Source organism: Saccopteryx bilineata, chromosome 9 (genome assembly GCF_036850765.1).
Source record: "Saccopteryx bilineata isolate mSacBil1 chromosome 9, mSacBil1_pri_phased_curated, whole genome shotgun sequence".
NCBI lineage: Eukaryota > Metazoa > Chordata > Mammalia > Chiroptera > Emballonuridae > Saccopteryx > Saccopteryx bilineata.
The window spans coordinates 94589105-94608732 of NC_089498.1; the positions used below are offsets into that span (position 1 = coordinate 94589105).

Genomic DNA, 19628 nt, shown 5'->3' on the forward strand with positions numbered 1-19628 from the left:
GTGGGGGTGCTGCTCTCCCAGGGGCTGCCCTGACCATGCCCACCCCCAGCAGATACAGTCATGGTTACCACCCAGATGCAGAAGCAGACTTGGTTGGGTCCACCTTCTCCACTGTTTAGTGGTTGTAGGACCCAGTAGATCCAGAGGAAAGAATCCCTCCTAGCTCACTTCTGTGCCCAACAGGGATGGGCCTGTCAGGTGTCTGGGCCCCTAGTATCTGTGGGCCACTGGCAGGTGCCCCCTGTGCACACAACAACCATTACTGTGTTTGTCTCTGTCAGCCATGACAGCCTGAACAAGCCCCTGTCCACCAACCCTTCTTGGGCCTTAATTAAACTTCACCGAAATGTTAAAGAACAAATTCATGCGGGGAAACTTTTAGGGACACCTGCCTTTCAGAAGAGGGTAAAGGAGGCCATGGATGGTTCTTTATGGCAGCGTGTTCCGCCCGGTCTGCAAGCAGGTGGGTCGGTGTCCTGGGTTCCCAGGTCACAGTGCCCTGGCTCCTCTATACCTGTGTATATGGCTGTCACACAGCAGAGGAGCCCTGAGGTTTTGCACACTGACCTGTGGGGGGACCTTGGACTTAAGACCTGGCTTACTGTGTGGACTTGCTCTGCTTTCGTTTCCCTTCTACAAGACAAGGATCATAAATGCTCCTGCCTCTGGCAGTTGTGTTCAGTGGAACAGTGCACGTGAGGCACTTTGAACGGGGCCCCTCGTGAAGAAGGCTCCGCAGAAGTCTGGCTGATGAGGAACGTGGTGAGAAGGGTACGGGGCAGGGAGAGCCAAGGCTGGTGTATCCAGTCTGCCGGGGCTGCAGGGTACGAGAGCCCTGGGGCCGAAGGGGCCTGCTGACCCAACCATGGTCACCAGCAGTCCACTACTCGAGTGGTCAGTCTTTTTCCAGGCTGGCCTTGCTGAGTGAGAAATTAATTATAACCCAGTGGGCAGTTTCCTTTGCTTAGAAGCCAGAAGGAACTGCTGTCAGGGCTGGTGATTAGTGCGGCAGCTGGGAAATCACCTTTGAGCAGGAGTGTCCATCATCTTGGTGAGGCCACTGCAGCTGGTCTGGCGGGGCTGGAAGGGCAGGTGGTAGCTGCAGGTACATGCTAGCTACAGCTTGTGGCCCCGTCCTTAGAAGTGGAAGGCCGGGGCTGTGGGCAGAGGATGAGTCTGGGCTGCTGGCTCCCATGCTACCAGGCTGAAGACCTCAGTCCCCCAAACCTCAGCCAAGTCCAGCCCTTTCCTCACCTCGAGCAGAGGGCTACATGGATGATGCATGGGGGGTTTCAAGAGAACTGAGCCCTGTCTGCAGTTCCATCATCATGAGTGTGAGAAGTAAACTCTGGGCTTGTTTCCCAGCGTTGAATGGGGAGAGTGAAGTCTTGAACCATCATGGATAGCTCAGCCCAGATGTTTAAGGAAGAGCTTTTCACAAGACTGGGGGAGTCCCTGTCCATGCTGGGAGCAGGGGGCCTCTGAGGTGAGAGCTGGCCCCTCTGTCTCTCTTCCTTCACCAGCTGCTCTTGCAGATTGCCAACCACCTTGACCAGCAGGGGCCCGGAAGGACAGATGTCTTGGGAAGACACTGCATCTCACATTGGGTCCCTGACCCTTCCCCCACCGTGGAGCACATCATGGGGGCTCAGGCTAGAAAGATGATGGTGAGAAGGGCCTTGAGAGCTGTGCTGTGTGTGAAGCCGCCAACCAGAGAGGTGGGCAGGAATCCTGGGCTCTGTGTCAGTGGTGGAGCGTGGACAGTTCCAGAAGTCATTCTAGAAAACCCAGCATCCAGTGCGTGCCAGGATGGGTGTTTGCTCCTTCCCATATGCTGGGCCTGTCAAGCTTGCCCTTGTTCTGTGCCCAGCCCAGCCTAGGAAGGCCACTCAGCCTCGTGGCCACAGTGGCACCAGCTGCCCAGTGAAGGCTACTGGCAGCATTTTGGGAAGAAGGAATTTAAGACTGGGACTAAAACTACACTAGGGGTGACTACTGAGCTCTTTGGGCACCAGGGAAGTAGCTGGCCCTGGCATTTATTGAGTACCCAATATTTGCACTAAGCTGTCTATCTGTTGGCCAAATATTCATAGAGGCCAGAGATGTTTTAATTATTTTATTTTTTTCTCAGTGGTTTTGCAAACAGAGGCTTAAATTTAGAGCAACAGGACTGAGACAAGCTGTCAGATTTCCCCAAAGGAGGCAGTGGCCTGGGAGGGAGCACAGCTGAGCTGAACCAGGGAATCATGAGCAGAGGCAGCTGGCCCTCAATGTGAGGTGCCCAGGGACGGTCAAGTCACTAGAGCCAGCCATGGCCAGTTAGCTCAGTGGTAGAGTGTCGGCCCGGCGTGTGGATGTCCTGGGTTCTATTCCCAGTCAGGGTACACAGGAGAAGCACCCATTTGCTTCTCTTCCCCTTCCTCTCTTGCTTCACTCCCTACTCTCTCTCTCTCTCCCCCCTCTCTCCCTCTCTCTCTCCCCCCTCTCTCTCCATCTCTCTCTCTCCCCCCCTCTCTCCCCCCCTCTCTCCCTCTCCCTCTCTCTCTCTCTCTCCCCCCCCTCCTCCTGCAGCGATGGCTTGATTGGAGCGAGTTGACCCCGGGTGCTGAGGATGGCTCCATGGCCTCTGCCTCAGGTGCTAAGAGTTCAGTTGCTGAGCAACAGAGCAGCGCCCCAGATGGGCAGAGCATAGTCCCTTAGTGGGCTTGCCGGGTGGATCTTGGTCGAGGTGCATGCAGGAGTCTATCTGACAGGAGTCTGCTTCCCCTCCTCTCACTAAATAAGAAAAAAAAGTTAGTAAAGCCTGCCCCCAGCCTTCCCTTCACACTTTCTCTGTGCCAGCATCAGACAGGGTTCTGGGGATACAGCAGTGAGCGAGACAGGCCTAGTGAGGACCTCAGAGGCCTGTGCAGCCCAGCTCTTCTCCCACAACTCGTGTGAGTCAAAGCCAGCAAAGCTGATTTTGTTTGGAAGCCTCAGGGTGGCTGGGAAAGTGAGTGTTGTGGTGGTGATGATGTAGTGGTGGTTTGGGGGGTTGGGGATGAAGGTGGTGATGGCAGGGGGAGGGAACTAAGAGGTTGATGATGGTGGGGGATGAGGGTGATGATGGGGGTTGTGAAGTGAAGGTGTTGGTGATAATGGTTGTGGTGAGGGTGGTGGTGTGGTCATGCTGATGGTGTTGGTGGTGGTGATAGGAGTTGGGAAGTAGGGAATGGTGGTAATGATGGAGGTGGTGTAGCCACATACAAGGAGGTGCCGAGTATCCTATTCTCAGTGCCACAGCAGGGCTGCTGAGGAGAAGTAGCCCTTCCATCCTCTGTTCACCCCTGAGCTGAGGCCTGCCTGCTGCTCCCATTCCTGCCATGGGGCCTGGAAGCTCCATGAGCTCTGTGCTAGCAGCTTCCTCATCTGAAATTGGACTGATGAGAGTACCCCCGGGGAGGTCGTGATGGTAGAAAAGTGTGGAGTAGGTGCCATGCTGAGACTGGGGCTGGCATGTGGCGGTTGTCAGTGTCTGCCTCTGTCAGCATGAGGTAAGTTCTCTGAAAGTAGAGGAGCCAAGGCCAGCATGGTCGCGGGCCTGGAGGAGAGGGCTGAGCTGGCCATGGCTCATCCAGGGGAAAGGAGCTGTGAGCAAGGCTGGACTGAGCGAGCTCAAGGCCCACAGCCAAGGTCTGAATTTGGGAGCAGCAGGCTGAGGCTGCAGGAACTGGGCCAGGCCTGAGAGACCCAGAAGATGGGTCAGAAAGATACCTGGTTGAAAAGATATGATGGCTGCCCAGAGCAGGTGAGAGACTGGGAGGCCACTGAGTCCCTGGGTACAGGGAAGGCCCGAAGAAGGTGGCGAGTTTAGTGAGAAGCCTAGCAGGTGCTGTGAGTGGTCACACGGGGCTCCTGGGGTTGGCACGTTGGCACACGTGGGGAGGAGGCATGGCCACAGGCAGAGGGAAGTACTCTGCATCAGCTTGACTGGCCTAAGTCTGAGCTTTGCCTGCTCTGTGGGGAACAAGGGACTCTGGAACCACAGCCACATCATGACCACAATGGGCTCAGGTATTGTGACCTCCATGGGCCTCTTTTCTCAAAGAACGTACAATTACGTATTATGACAGTGTTGGTTTACAGACAAATACAATATTCTTATTGTATTTCTTTCTTTCTTCTGATTTTAAAGTAAATTAAAACTAAAACACTTGTGTGGGCCCCAGGCACTGTGCCCACTGTACCTGCTGGGTGGTGGGCACTGGAGGGGCATGCAGCAACAGCAGTGGTGGTGTATATGCCTGTCTGGAACAGAAGACCCAAGATCTGTGTGTGACCTCACTCATGGGTTGGTGAGCTGCTCAGCCATTCACGTCTCACCTGTAGCTGGGGGCTGTGGTCCTGTGAGTGACCAGCAGCTGAGGCTGGAACCATAGCTGACACCATCAGTGCCTGTGGCAGGCTGCCAGAGTGTTAGTGGGGGCCAGACAGGACCAAGATCTTACTGGTTCTGATTGGCCCTGGTGCTAGCGAACAATGGAGCTATAGGCACAACTTTACGCTTCCGGATGATGCTCTAGCCAACCGAGCTATCCGGCCAGGGCTATAGGCACATCTTTAAAGCTGATATCCCCATATATAGCAACAAAAACAAAAGTAGATAAATTGTATTATATCAAAATTTAAAACTTTTGTGCATCCAGGGATACCACCAACACATGGAGGCCCTGGCCGTTTGGCTCAGCAGTGGAGCGTCGACCTGGCGTGCGGGGGACCCGGGTTTGATTCCTGCCCAGGGCACATAGGAGAAGCGCCCATTTGCTTCTCCACCCCCCCCCTCCTTCCTCTCTGTCTCTCTCTTCCCCTCCCGCAGCCAAGGCTCCATTGGAGCAAAGATGGCCCGGGCGCTGGGGATGGCTCCTTGGCCTCTGCCCCAGGCACTAGAGTGGCTCTGACCTCGGCAGAGCAACGCCCTGGAGGGGCAGAGCATCGCCCCCTGGTGGGCAGAGCATCGCCCCTGGTGGGCGTGCCAGGTGGATCCCGGTCGGGCGCATGCGGGAGTCTGTCTGACTGTCTCTCCCCCCCCCCCCCCCCCCCCCGTTTCCAGCTTCAGAAAAATAAAAAAAAAAAAAAAAAAAAAATCACATGGAAAAGGCAACCTAGGGAATGGGAGAAAATATTTGCAATCGTATATCTGATAAATAATTAATATTCAGAATATATAAAGAACTTCTACAGCTCAATCACAACAAAACCCAATGCAAAAAACAGGCAAGGAACTTGGATGAACACTTCTCTGAAGAAGGTATACAAGTAGCCAATGAGTACATGAAAAGACTCTAAGAACCATAGTGAGATATTGCCTCACACATGAGGATAATACTCTGAAAAGCACAGAAGTTGACAAGTGCTAGCAAAGATGAGGAGAAACTTGAACCTTGTGCAGTTACAGGGTGGGAATGCAAAATGGTGCAGCCACTGTGGGAAACAGTATAAAGGTTACTCAGAAGATGAAAGATAGACTTACCATATGACCCAGCAATTTTGTTTCTGGGTATATATTCAAAACAACTGAAATCAAGATCTCAGAGATTTATACACCGATATTCATAGCAGCATTATTTACAATAGACAAGAGGTGGAAGCAACCTGTGTCCATTAATGGATGAGTGGATAAACAAAACTTTGCTATATCCATACAATGGAATATTGTTCAGCCTTAGGAAGGAGATTCTGACCCATGCTACAACATGGCTGAACCTTGAGGACATGGTAACTGAAATTAAGCCAGTGACAAAGAGACAAGTATTGTATGATCCCACTTAAATGAGGTACTAGGGTCATCAGATTCAGAGACAAAATCAAATAGTAGTTATCGGGCTGGAGAGGGAGTGGAAATGGGGAATTAGTATTAAATGGTCGAGAGAGTTTCAGTTTTATAAGATGACAAGAGTTCTGGAAATGAATGGTGGTGATGGTTGCAAAAACAATGTAGATATTATAGTTAATGCCACTGAGCTGGGCACTTCATTATTAAGATGGTAAATTGGATATTGTGTGTATTTTACCACAATGAATTAAAAAGACTAAGATTCTTTTTAAAGACGGCCCCCCAGAAAAAATTTATTTGCCATAGAGTCTTCCCCAATCTCTGCTCTTTTCCTAAAAGCAAAATAACATTGCAGTCCCTTGCCCAAAGTAGCCCCCAGGGGGGACACAGCGCAGTGACTGCAGGGTGTGTACAGCACGCTGCAGGTGACCCTGGGCACAACACGTGTGCATGAGCGAGCGCAAATGCTCTGGCTAACTACTAATGGCAACCTGGTGTAAGTGTTCCCTAGTCAGCAGGGAGTCATTTCCTGAGCTGAGGGCTGTGGTTTTGTTCTCAGTCTGATGGCTGTTTGCTTAACACCAACGACTGGCCTCACCAGGATGGCTAGAGCACTAGAGGGCACTGCATGCCCAGAAGAGTCTTGTGAACAGGGCAGGCATCCATCCACATGGCTGGCCCTGTGAGCCTCACACCCTGTTGCTGCCTGGCCAACCGTCAGACTCAGCTAGAAAGTATCTTAGCTGCACCCAATCTCTCCCACCTTCCTGGTGCACCCTCTTCCCAATCCAAATTCTAACCATTTCTTGAAAGTGCTCAACCATTCCCCATCCTGTTCATGAAACCATGTATTCATTAGTTTGTCCTTCATTGATTCATCCACTGGCTCACTCATCAGTGAAATGGCCTGTGTAGGCTGGAAGGTGGGAGCACTGAGAGAGTAGGGAAGAGTGTATTGGGAGTGGGGCAAGTGGACCCCCCCCCCCACGAGAAGCTGTGTTTGATTCTGCAAGCAGAAGAGAGTGGATGCTGCACTGCAGGCAGAGGGTAACATCATTCAGCTGAGCCTAGCTGCTCTTTGGCAGTTGGCCTGGGGGGGGTCAAGACTGGGCTCAGGGGGATGGGTTGAGCACTGTGGTGTCGTCAGGGAAAGAAGATGAGGGAGCATGGCAGCTTGGCTTGGGTGTGGCAGAGGGCTGTCTATGGGCTGGGCTAAGGGGTGGAGGAAGGGCTCAGGGTGAGTCTGAGACGTTTGGCCTAAACAGGGTAGAACAGAGTGTCCTTGACTTTGATGAGAACAGTGGGAGGAGCAGGGGAGGGTTGTCCTCTAAGCCAGAGTAGGACATGGCAATGAACAAGTTGATGGAGATGTGCCTCAGGCCCTGGGAATCAAGGTATCAGGGCTGGTGACCTGGTGAGCGGCAGCATCTGTAAAGGCTGTCTTTAGAGCCATTGGGGCTGGCTGCCGTTTTCTAGAGGAGAATTTGGAGAAAGAACAGGAGCTCCCAGTACCTAGAGGAGGAGACCATCACAGGAGGTGAGCAGGCTGGCTGATGGTGAAACTGGGGACCACCCGACGGGAGGTTGTAAAAGCAACTGGAGAGAAGAGAGAACAGGAAGGAGGGACAGTTGGAGGTAGTACAAGTTCAGCAGCAGCAGAAACAGGCACTGGACCTGTGCCTTTGTGGGGCTGAGGAAGACACGGGCCTGCGGAATTCTCTGCCCAGCTAAAATGCCTTCCAAGCATGAGGTTAAAGTGTTTCTTTAAAAGTTTTTTAATTTTCCAATTACAGTTGCTCACTTCAGGCAGACACACTTAGCTCCTGCCAGGCCCTGACAATGGGATTATAGACATTTCTGTAACATAAGTGATCCACCCCTGAAAGTCTAGAGTAGGGAAGATTATTTAAAAACAACAACAAACACAAGACACAAGCTCATGTTTGCTGTGAGTGGGATGGAGTGGAGGGTGGGTGGGGACATGGGGGGCAACAGGTTTGCTTAGTGTCCAGTTAGTCTGGCCATGCATTCACGGTGTTCGTCATAGTGTCTACATTCAGGCTAATAATAAGCAAAACGTATCCCTTCTATGTATCAAGTGTTCAACTAGAATAAAGAGAAAACACGAATGGGGTATGGGCGGAGGGGCGGTGGGTAGATAGGCCAAATCACGAAAAGCTCCTGGGTTGAGGCTGGAGGGACTCCCCCCCACACACACACACACACAACACAGATACAGGTGTTCTGCAAGGGGAAGGGCCACCCTGGGGAGGAGCCCAAGGTACTTGTTTGTGTTCCCAACAAAGATGTTACCTAATTCAAAGGGTTCACCGCTTGGGATGTTGAGATGTAGTTGTTTTTAGATAGTTTTATTTACTTGTGGCGAGTCAAGGGTACAGGATTCACATCCCCACTTTGTCTTCTTGAATTGAGACTGAGGTTTAGCCATGGTTTCTATACACTATTTTCGTCAATCACCTATTGATTTCTTCTTTGTAGTTGGCTACTCTTACCTGATTGGGTTCCTATCAAACACATCCTGTTTACAGTTGCCTATGCAAAACACTGTGCTACATTTTAACATTTAGCAAGAATAACATTTAGTAAGAACTGCCTAGAGCTTGAGAGCCTGGTCCTATCTAACAAAGATGATGGCATTAGGAGATCGTCGGTTAAAGAGACTGTTGGACCTTGATAAAACTTACACCTGCACTGTCTGGCGCTTGGCAAGTGGGGGAGCCGGCCGACTGGTGAGTGCACCTACAGGAAAGGCGGTCCCTGCACACGCACAGGTGCTGCTGCTGACCACACACTCTTCTTAGGTCAGACCATTTCAAATTTTCTTTCTATTAAAAGCCCCAAATCTGGCTTATGTTTTAGTTATTTGGAGCTCTATGGGTTTCCATGGCAAGGTGACCATGGTGAATGTGACCTGGCAACGCTCAGAACAGCCTGGAGGCAGGCCCTGAAGTGGGATGAGAGACCATAGGCATCAGGCCAGGAGGTGCCTGCATGATCAGATGGCACCATAGGAGGGGGTGAGGAGTTTGAATGAAATTCAGGTGATCTGTGTGTGGCCCTTAATGGCCAGGCTGGCCAGGACCATGGAGAGTTGACAAAGGTGAGCCCCATAGTCAAGGCGAGGCAGGGCTTAGTGTGTCTGAAATAAATGAACAAGAGAATGGGGTTGGGGGAAGTGTGCAACAAAGTTAGAGAATATGTGTGTGTGAGAGAATGCAACCATGTCTTGGGGGGGGTGAGTGTGAGTGTGGGAGAGTATAGCCATGTGAGTGTGAGTGTGTGCAACCATGTCCATGTATGAGTGTGATAGAATGCAATCATGTCTGGGGGGGTGAGTGTGAGAGTGTGCTACCATGCTCGTGTGTGAGAGACAGAGAAAGAGACAGATGTACCATTCTGAGTCCAGGAAACAGCACCCACATAGCCATCAATACTGAAGAAGTTCACACAAGCGTTTTTAAGTTATAATAAGAGAACAGTGAGGATCTTAGAGTTCTGTGGTCACCCTCAAACTGAGGGAGGGTACCCAGGGAAGGAGCCCCCTCCCCAGGCTGGGGTCAGCTCACTGGAGCAGCTGGGTTGTAGCCCATTGTGTGTGGAGAAGTGGCAGGGTGACCCAGGGCCAGGGCTGGCCTGTAGTTGTGAGGCCAGCAGGAGGTGACCCTCCAGGGCACAGGGGAACTGAGACTGTGGACAGACACACAAGAACATGTGTGTCTGGGGGCTTCAGGAAAGTGATTGTTGGGCTGAAGCAGGGGCTATGCAGGCACTTAGGGACTGCATGCAGCTAGGACAGCACACAAAATTTCCTCCACCCCTATGTGGCAAGGGCTAGAGAAGGCACAGTGTGATGACCAAAAGCAGGAGTGAAGCCCTTGTGTGCCACAGTGGCTCCACTGATGAAGCTTAGTACCTGCTCAGTGCAGAAGAGGTCTCCAAGAGGGCCGGGTAAGAATTTGTGCCATGTGTGTATATGTGTGTGTGCATGTGGGCACCTGTGTACTCTTGTCAAGGGTTGAATAAGCAAGAGGGAGGGGTGGACTTGGGCCTTGCTTTATCTGCATCAAATGTGAATAAAGATCCCAACCAAGTATGGAGCTTTGGAATCTGCCTTGTCCAGCTACAGACAGGTAAAGGTAGAAGCAAAGCCACAGATAGGTAACAAAGCTTCAATGCCTGTGTGGCAGACTTCAAGAGGGGTGCTCATGAAGGAGATGCTAAACACAAGCACAGGTCCAGCTGCATGCCACAGCAAAAGCCAAAATCTCATCAGGTGCTGGTGCAAAAGGAAACAGGTTTATTTATCCAAGTGCCGTAATCTGGGGGGCTCCTGTCTCAGAGACCACCCCTCTTCCTGCTGAAGCCCATCGTTCTTACAGGGATAAGGAAGGCTTTTATCTCCATCCAATATATCTTGCTAGATTTTGGGTTGCTGGACCCCTGTCCATTTATGTGTGTCGCTTGTGACGTGCTTAGTGTAAGAATCTCCCCCTGCAGTCATGCTGGTCAATGGGGAAGACTTCCCAGGGTTCCTGTCTGTGGTAACTATATGGCACTTCACCCCATTGAACTTTAGTTCTGTGTCTTTTCCCACCTGGCTGGGGGCAGAGTGAGAATAGATGGGGTCTTGGCCCAGTGGACATCTGTCTCTTTCCATATCCTGCACACCCATGTGCACAAACAACATGGTGCACATGTGTGCAGGAACTCACATAGATCTTGTAGTTTCCTGGGGTGTCTTTGGCAGGTGTGCAGGACATGCCTGTCTTATGTGAGCAAAGGCCAACTTCTCCCCCTTCCGCATGGTGCCTGGGCTCTGGGCAACCTAAGGAACCAGCATCACAAGGTGCCACTGGAGGAAGACACTAGTCAAGCCTGTCTAGGCAAAATGTCAGGCGAGGAGTGGGGGAAGAATTCTGTCACTGCACAGCCTTCAGAGGAGGAAGACATGGGTGGGAAAGACTGCAAGTCCTGATGTTGACCTGCCCAAAGTGGCAGAGGCAGGTGCCAGGCAGCCCTCCCCAGCAGAAAGGTGCCAGCAGTGGGGGGCGGTCAGCCAGAAGGGCCCTGAGCCTCTTGGCATTTCAGCATCTGTCTTTATCTTGACTCCTGCCACCACTTGTTAGCCATTATGCTGTATCAAGATGTAGAACTTTTAGCTGTTTGACTGGTGACCTTCCTCATCTCTGAGCCTCCGTGTTCTTAAATGTGAAATGGGGTCATTCAAAGCTCACAGTGGCTTTGAATCTGAAGTGAGAGGTTTAAACCAGTGGCTTTCAACCTTTTCATACTTGAGCACTGGTGAAAATAGAATTATTTCAGAGGCTGCTAAGGCAGACATCAGCCTGAGTGTAAGTGAATTCAACTGAGATCGTTGGGTCTATAATCCTCATGCAACATCAGGATGCTTAACTCTTTTGCAGACAGCGTGAAATTTCTGGCAGAGTAGCCTGCGGGCTGGCTGCTAAAAAACACTGGTTTATATAGGACGTACCTGTGCAAAGGTCTTTCTGCACCCATGCTAGCTGCTTCCCTCTTCAGCATGTCCTTCTCTGGTTCAGTGGGAGAAACAGGCCCAGAGGAGACCAGCATCCTGCTGGTTATGGAAATGGACACCAGTGGCCCATCCCAGGTGCTCTTCATTCACCCACCGAGATTGGGTAATCCTCTGCAGGGCCCAGAATAGAATGACGACGTGAGTCCCTTGTTCTAAAATTACAAAGAATCTCAAGGCAGTATCTAACAGAGCCTGCACGCACACCTTCTCCCACACCGTGGAGCATGTGTTTTTTCCATATAAAAGTGCTTGTGACAAAGAGGAGCACTGAGGCAGCCCTGCTGCAGGGACCTGGAAAGCATTTTAAGTACAGTTAAGTCTGTTCCTGCTCATAGTTGGTGCCAGGCCTACAAATCCCTTTTGGCAGCAACAGACTGGGCCTCACATAGGTTCTGCAAGGCTGTGCTCTGTGAGCCGAGAGCCCACAGCCCATTCTCCCTGAAGATGGTCTGTGTCATGGGGGACTGGGTCAGCTTGGAGGCAGGGGCTCCCAGGAGCTTGGGTCATCCCACCTGCCAGCCCCTGAACCTCTGAAGGTATGTATGCTTAGGGAGGACCCCCAGAAAAGAAGCCCCATACTGGATCTGCTCCTACCTGCCTGGCAGGTGGGGCATGCTGGATGGAGCCTCTCTCCTCGACAAGACCCATTTACATGATCTTGTAAAGTGGTTCTAAAGGCAGCAGGTTCTTACTCGCTGACCAGGGAAGAAGCTATGTGGCCTCTCATGGTGTAACCATGGTCGTCAGATGGCCACCCTGTTCCCTTGCTGGTACCCTGGAGTGAAAATGAAGACCCCCATGGAGGAAAGCCAACCTCTTGTGGGCCTCTGGCACACCCAGGCATCCCTGGTGTGCTGTCTCATGGACCTATACTCATCCTCCTCCCCCAGCAGGGCTCCCTGCAACCCTGGGAGCTGGGACCCACGGTCAGCCTCTCAAACCCCTAGTGGTTGGTGCGTGCCCTTCCACTAGTGGCCGTGGCCAATGTGTGCCTTCCTCAAGCATTCCCAACTCCGCCCACAGCCCCTTGGAGAGCAAATTTTCAGGTTGAAATGCACAAATCTTGACTATACGTTGTTGACGAATGACTGTGCCCCTGTGATCCACACCGCTCTTGGGACATGGAACCTTTATGTTCCCCAGAGCATGTCTCCCACCTTCCCAGTCTGATTTCTGTCATCTCAGGTCAGTCTAGAATCATGTCATGTGTATTCTTTTGTGCTGAACTTCTGCTTTGCCCAATGTCTGAGACCCACCCAACTTGTGTGTGTGGCCAGCTCGTCCCTTTATGTGGCTGCATAGTGTGCCATGCTGTGATAAGCACTGTTGGCTCATCCATTCACCCTTAAAGGGCATCAGGGTTGCCTCCAGTTCGTGGCTGTGGGTGACTTTGGCATTGGTAAATAAGTTGATAAGTTGTCTGGTGGACATTTGTTTTCATTTCCCTTGGACAAATGGAGTGGAATTTCTGGGTCATATGGTAAGAATGTGTTTGACTCTAGATAAAAATTTGTTACATTCTTAGGTAAAGTACTTCATCTGTTTTGAGCAACATCCGCCTGCCCTGCTTGTCTGGCAGCTTCTACACTTGAAAACTCTGGCCCCCTGTGACTTGTTCAGAAACCCGCGTGACTGAACTCTGTGTTGTTAACATGCTTATCTAGCTCGGGAGATTGAGAATAATTCTGCAGCTGTGTGTATTACTCCTTTTCCTTCTTTTTCTATTGTAAAGCAGTACCTTTCAGCTAGTATTTAACTATACCAATAATTGTGTGTTGATTTCCTTAGAACTACTGATGAGAAAATCATACTAAGTTCAGAGTTTCACATTAGTGATTTTTATTTTATCTTTTTTTCTTGGTCTACGAAAATATTTTACCAAAGTGTGAAGTACAGCTGCTGGGGAACCAGTGTGCCTAGGGGGCCTGCCCCTGGCTCCATCACCCCTCCTCCTCCCTCACTCAGTTCCCTGTTCCCTGCAGCCCCGCTGGGACTCTACTTCTCCAGGGACGCTTACTGGGAGAAGCTGTATGTGAACCAGCCAGCTGGAATGCCCCTGCTGTACGTCCATGCCCTGCGTGACCTCCTTGAGGAGGTGCCCAGCTTCCGCCTCGGCCAGCACCTGTACAGTGCCTACCGCACACCGCTGCACAAGAACAACTGGGTTCGCATCCAGGAGGACACCGGCCTTCTCTACCTCAACCGGAGCTTGGATCACAGCTCTTGGGAGAAGCTCAGCCTCCGCAGTAAGGGAGCAGAAGCCCCGCCCTCACCTGCTCGTCCCAAAGCCCTCAGCACAGGCACTGAGCTCAGAGGGTGGCCTCTTGCCGTGTAAGAGGGAAAGAGGCTGGGCTGGGGCTCAGTGTCCAGCCTGGCGAGGGAGCCAGAATAAGTGTGGGGGCTGCTGATGACTCTGGGCTGTTTAGAAGCACCTGTGTGAAAGGTGTAGATGCTTCTCTCCATGCCGGGCCCAGTGCCTTTACCAGTTGGTATGGCAATGATTTAAGGCTGTGAGAGAAAGGTTAAGGGAGCCTGGAAAAACCCCAGGGTTTTTATTTAGTAAACGGTCTGTAATTTGCCAGAGAAACAACAGTTTTCACAGAATGCCCATGTCATCAGCAGCAGCAAGCTGCCCATTGGCACCTGGTGGGGACTTGAGCCTGATGCCAGGGAAGAAAGTGGGGCAGAGGAAGACCTGGCCAGATCCTCAGAGCAGGGGTCAGAGCCCGAGTGGAGGCCATGTGTGACCCTGGTCCGGAGGGAGAAGAGGGCAGGACTGTGAAGCAGAGTTTTGCTTGTGGCACAAAATGATCATTGCACACTCAGTAGCTCCTCACTGGACCCTGACTCCAACTCTGAGCTGCTGTGTGCAAGTAAGGGGAGCGCAGCCTGTGAATGCAGGTGAGTGGCACTGCCCAACAGGGCAGAATGACTGTGCTCATTTGCCAAATAAAATCAAGGTCTTCAAGTAGAAAGGGCACCCCCAGGACACCCCAGATGGCTCTGAAGGAGGTAGTGTCTGAGATGGATCTTGTTTAAGCACACACATAGTTGCCATCATCTTCATCCCAGGCCCAGTGTGGGAACTTGGAGAGCCAAGGTTGCTGGGGTGGAGGCCAGAGTGGAATTTGCCAAAGCTGCCATTTCATAGAAGGCCCCTCTATGTGTGATTGGAGAGCAGCCTCACACACCTGTTGGGTCCAGTCCTTAGAGAAATCACATGGTAACTTGAACAGGGAAACTTTGTATAGAGAACTAGTAACTAACGGATTGGAGCAATGAAGAACAGGCTAGCAAGACACAAAAAGAACTAATAACTAGGGGAAGAGCAGATGGGAGGAGTGGCCATAGCACTAGGGCCTAGAGAGGATTCAGGAAGAGCCCCTCACCCTAGCTTGCGGTTCAGACCTCATTGGAAAGGAAGTCACTGTGAAGCATCCATGATGGAATTTGCTGGAAACCCCACCTGTAGGTGTTAGGTACTCTGCCCACAACAGGCTGTGTCTCTGCAGAGATGTTCCATGGTGAAACTGCCTGGGGGGGTGAAGGCAGGAGGCCCACCTTCAGCAGAAGTGGCCCTAGGGAAGCTCTCCACCTGATGTTAGACCCAGGGGAGGAAGAATTTAGCTGAAACCTGAATGATGAGAGATGGGCCCGTGACACACCTCTAAGCAGAGGAAGCAGAACCCCAGGGCCCTGAGGCAGTGGGGCGCAAGCAGGAGGTGATGGGCCAGTTCTGAGCAGAGGTCTGTGGGCCACAATGGAGACTGGGCTTTCCACTAACCCTAGCTGCTCACCCCACCCCTTTCTGTTCCACAACACCTAGCAGATGTGGCTGACACCCCTCTGGCCTGACTTCTCTCTCCGCAGACGGTGGCTTCCCCCTGCTTACTGTCTACCTCCACGTCTTCCTGTGGCCCACATCCCTGCGTGAGGGCGAATGCCAGTGGCCAGGCTGTGCCCGTGTGTACTTTTCCTTCATCAACACCTCCTTCCCGACGTGCGGCTTCCTCAAGCCCCAGGAGCTCTGCTTCCCTGAGACAGGCCTCTCCTTCCGCATTCGGGAGAACAGGCCTCCTGGCACCTTCCACCAGTTCCGCCTCCTGCCCACGCAGTTCCTCTGCCCCAACATCAGTGTGACCTACAGGCTCCTGGGAGGTGAGTGTTGGCCTTGTGAGGCCATTCCTTGGTGCCTACTGTGTGCCAGGCACAGACCAGTAAGCCCGTGACGTGAGTTGTGCAGTGCCCTCTGTCGCCACCCCACCCTCTCCTCTCACATTCCAGCAGTGTGCCCGCACTGGGCCAGGCACTGTTCTAAGGGCTGATAAGGGTGTGACAGAACCAGTAGAACTCCTGCCTGCCCGGAGCTTCCATTCCTGGGGAAGATGGGGAACACCCTGGACTAAGGAAATCAGGTGGCCTCCGCAGGGGGCTAGATGGGCAGGAGAGTGTGGAGTGGGGGAGACTATGGTCTTAAATCAGGTGGCCAGGCAAGGTGCTGGAGCAAAGGCACTAGGGCACCAGGCAAGCAGGGCCAGCCCCTTCAAGAGTGGGGCCCCCACCTAGTTGGAGTGCTGTGAGTGACGGGAAGGGGAACTTGGATGAGGGCAGAGAAGTTCCTGGGAGTGGGTGGGGCTTCCCACAGAGGGATTGGGGAATCATGGGAGGCTTTTGCAGGGGCGGAGGGCATTGACAAGACCTAACTTACCTTTAAAGGATAAGTCTGGCTGCTGTGTTGGGAATGACATGGGTGGGGGTGGTTTAGGGTGGAAGCATGGAGACAAATTCTGGGAGGCTACAGGAGAAACCCCTGAGCAAGAGGACGAGGACTGGGAGGGGACCATGGGACAACGAGAAGCAGGGGTGTTCTGGGCACGTTTAGAAGGAAGATCCAGCAGTTCCTGATAAGTTGAATGTGGAGTGTTGATGGAGAGAGGTTCCAAGATCCTGCCTGAACAGCGGCAGGGGCAGCCGCCTTGATGAAATGGCCCTGCCTATGGGGGCCATGCCTCGTGATAAGCATGGTGGTGTGGGGAGGACAGAGTGGGATCACCCGGTAAAAACTACTTAAAGACAAGAAAGTGGTACCCAGCAAGGACACAGAGGCTGCACTGCTGGTGTGGGGAACCTGGATTCACACCGTGTTATCACAAACACACAGTAATGTTAAAGAAATCTCTGTAAAATAGAGGTCACTCGCCTTGCCCCTTCCTTTCCTTTGTCCTGTGTGCGGCAGGATGACCTTGTGCAAAAGTGTCACAAAGCATACGATTTAGCATGCTGCTCCTTCTGCCTAAAAATTGTGTAATTAAATTTTGTTTAGCATGTTTTTTTGTAACCATCAACGATGGAGGGAAACTTTGTATGATACGTATTTCCGACATCTGTAATCCAAATGTAAGTACTGTACTCGACTCTGGTGTGAGAGACTGGTGACTCCCCACCAAGTGGAGTTGACGTGACCTTCCTGTGATGACCTTCAAGCCTTCAGCATTTCCTCTCGTCTGGGTTTTCCTGGAGGATGAAGCTCAGGACAGGCTTGGGGTAAAGAGCATGCTGTCACTACTGGCCTCTCCCTCACGGGAAGGTGGGAAGATACCTCAGTGTACACAGTGCCTGGGGAGAAGCAGACGACCTTGGTCTCATTCACTCATTTCCTGAGAAGGAGACTGAGACCCACAGAACCATAAGGACCAGCCTCAGGGCAGATAGCCAGGAGCTGCAGAGCATGGGTGCAAACTTGGCCGTGGGAAATACTGTGTGTGAACCTCAAATCATTTGCCAAATGTGCCCTGTGTGTGTTTTCGAGTGGTGGGGTTGTGGCTTTCCTTCTCACATTCTCTAAAGTGAGTATGTGTTGCTGCCATAATTTTTAAAAAACTGACATGGTTTTCAAAAAGCAAATGCCAACAGCTGAGTCTCTGGGCCTGCAGCCTGGCTGAGTTGGCGGCAGCACCAGCCAAAGCGAGGTGTGCATCAGGCTGCAGAGCCCTCCTCCACCAGCACAAGTGAGGGCTGCAGCCCCAGGAAGCTCATTAGCACACAGCCCACCAGAGGTCTCCAAACTTTTTACACAGGGGGCCAGTTCACTGTCCCTCAGACCATTGGAGGGCCGCCACATACAGTGCTCCTCTCACTGACCACCAATGAAAGAGGTGCCCCTTCCGGGAGTGCAGCGGGGGGCCGGATTAATGGCCTCAGGGGGCCACATGCGGCCTGCAGGCCGTAGTTTGGGGACGCCTGCAACTGTTCCTGGAGCACCGTGCCTCCCACTTAGCCGAGCAGGGGAGTCCCTCAGAGCCCAATCCCCTCCTTTGCCACCACCCCAGCTGGGCCCTAAGGAAGGCAGCTCAGCAGTCCCCAACCCAGGATCACAGCCGGGGTTCCTGGTCTGCTTGGTGCACAGGTGTGAACCTGCCCTTCCACTGCGCCTCGGACAGCCAGGAGGTGAGCATGCGCTGGGCCCTGGACCGCGAGCTCCAGGAGAAGTACGACCTGGTGGCTGCCTGCACGGTGCTCGTGGGCTCCCGTGAGGAGGAGGTGATGGTGCCCTTCCCCGTGACTGTGTACGACGAGGACGACTCGGCGCCCACCTTCCTCGGGGGTGCTGACACTGCCAGTGCTGTCGTGGAGTTCAAGCGGAAAGAGGTGCCTGTTCCCCTGTGTGCTTGTCCACTGTCATCCATCTAGTCAGTGTCTGTCTATCCATCAGCTGTCCATTCCTGGTCTATTCAGCTGTCCATTTGGCCATCCAGCCATGAGGATCACCACCCTTCTAGTTGTTTTTTGTCAGTTGTGTCTGTTGGGGCTTCCTGCCTTCCTCCATGGCAACCTGGCCAGCTCCCATCCTACCCCTGACTGGGAGGCCAGGGGTTCTGGGGGCCCAGCCTGTGTCCCAACAGGTGGGCAAGGCTGAGAGTATCATCTGAAGGCACAGATTCCCCCAAGAAGGGGAGAGGACAGTGGCTGGCTGGGAGGACACTCCCTTCTACCAGCACTCAGCCTTCACAGGGGAGGCCTTTGAGGCTCCTGGAGGGTAGCCAGCAGTGGGCAAAGGCAGGACTGGGAACTCCAGGGGCCGTCCCACCCAGCCAACCCCCCAGCCCTCTCTGGTGGCACAGATGGAGCATAACAGCCACCTGCAGGGCCTCTGGCTCTCCTGCAGCCTGTCAGTGGGCAGCTGTAACATGAAGGTGGGCAGGTGGCATTTTGTCTTTGCCTGCCTCTCTAGGCACCACAGGACTAGGTTTGGTGAGGTGCCAGTGACAAAGAAAGCACATCTTGTGAGGACATGTCCCCTGAGTCTGGCAAGGATGGCTGGGGTTGACAGCAGGGAACCTAGTTAACAAAAAGAGCAGAGGTGCCCTTACTTACAGCCCTTTCTAACTTGGTGTACAACTGCCTGAAAGACAGTGTTCTAGTATACACATGAGCTTAGCTCCTGGCTCTGCCAGGTGTCGCTGTGTGACACTGCATCTGCTCTACTCCATCTTCAGAGGAAATCTGTAGATACCTATCACACCTGTTGCACAGGTCAGGTGAAGCACAGTGGCTCGGAGGGTGACAGGACTGAGTTGTCAAGTGGCCCTGTGGGGACTTTAACACAGGTCAGCCTGTCCCTAGAGCCAGTTCTGTGTGTACTTGGTCTGCCTGTGGGGCACATGCTGTCCCTCAGTCCTGGGCTGCAGGAGCTCTGACTGGCACCTCCGGTTTTCTGCAGGGCACTGTGGTGGCCGCGCTGCATGTCTTTGACTCAGATGTGGTGCCAGCATCTGGGGAGCTCCTGAGGCGGTACACAAGCACACTGCTCCCTGGAGACGCCTGGGCTCTCCAGACCTTCCGTGTGGAGCACTCACCGAACGAGACCTTGGTCCAGGTCAACGGCAGCTTCGTCCGGGCAACCATTCATGACTACAGTAAGAGGGGCTGGGCGTGGCCTGGCTGGGCCCCCAGGAAACTGGGAAGCACCCTGCTTCACCCAGACACCTGGCCTGGCCCTCGGAGCCCCAGGCAGATGCTCCTTCTGTCCTCCACCCAGGCCTTTGTCTGTGCTGGCTCACCTCAACCACCTAGTGGGTTTTTACACACTGTCCTCTATCCCTGAATTGCCCCATGTTTGATCCTATCAGGGCCCCATTACACCTCCTTATACTGACCCCAAACACGTATGTCACACCTGAGTCCATCCTTGGACTTTGGTTTGGCACCTACTTTGCTGCCCCTCAAGTGCCCAGGTAC

At 52.8% G+C, this 19628-nt stretch overlaps 1 protein-coding gene across 4 annotated transcripts in view; it reads left to right on the forward strand.

Moving 5' to 3' along the window:
* RET (ret proto-oncogene) overlaps positions 1-19628 on the forward strand; it is a 57567-nt gene that overhangs the window by 10537 nt on the left and 27402 nt on the right. For 2 of the 4 annotated variants that reach the window (XM_066243688.1, XM_066243689.1), the window contains exons 2-5: positions 13373-13636; positions 15261-15548; positions 17797-18038; positions 19111-19306. In XM_066243688.1, the coding sequence (XP_066099785.1) occupies positions 13373-13636; positions 15261-15548; positions 17797-18038; positions 19111-19306 (990 nt within the window). Of the gene's footprint in view, positions 1-7202; positions 7350-13372; positions 13637-14166; positions 14292-15260; positions 15549-17796; positions 18039-19110; positions 19307-19628 lie in introns of those variants that run through there. The other 2 variants (XM_066243690.1, XM_066243691.1) reach the window with 2 other exon arrangements.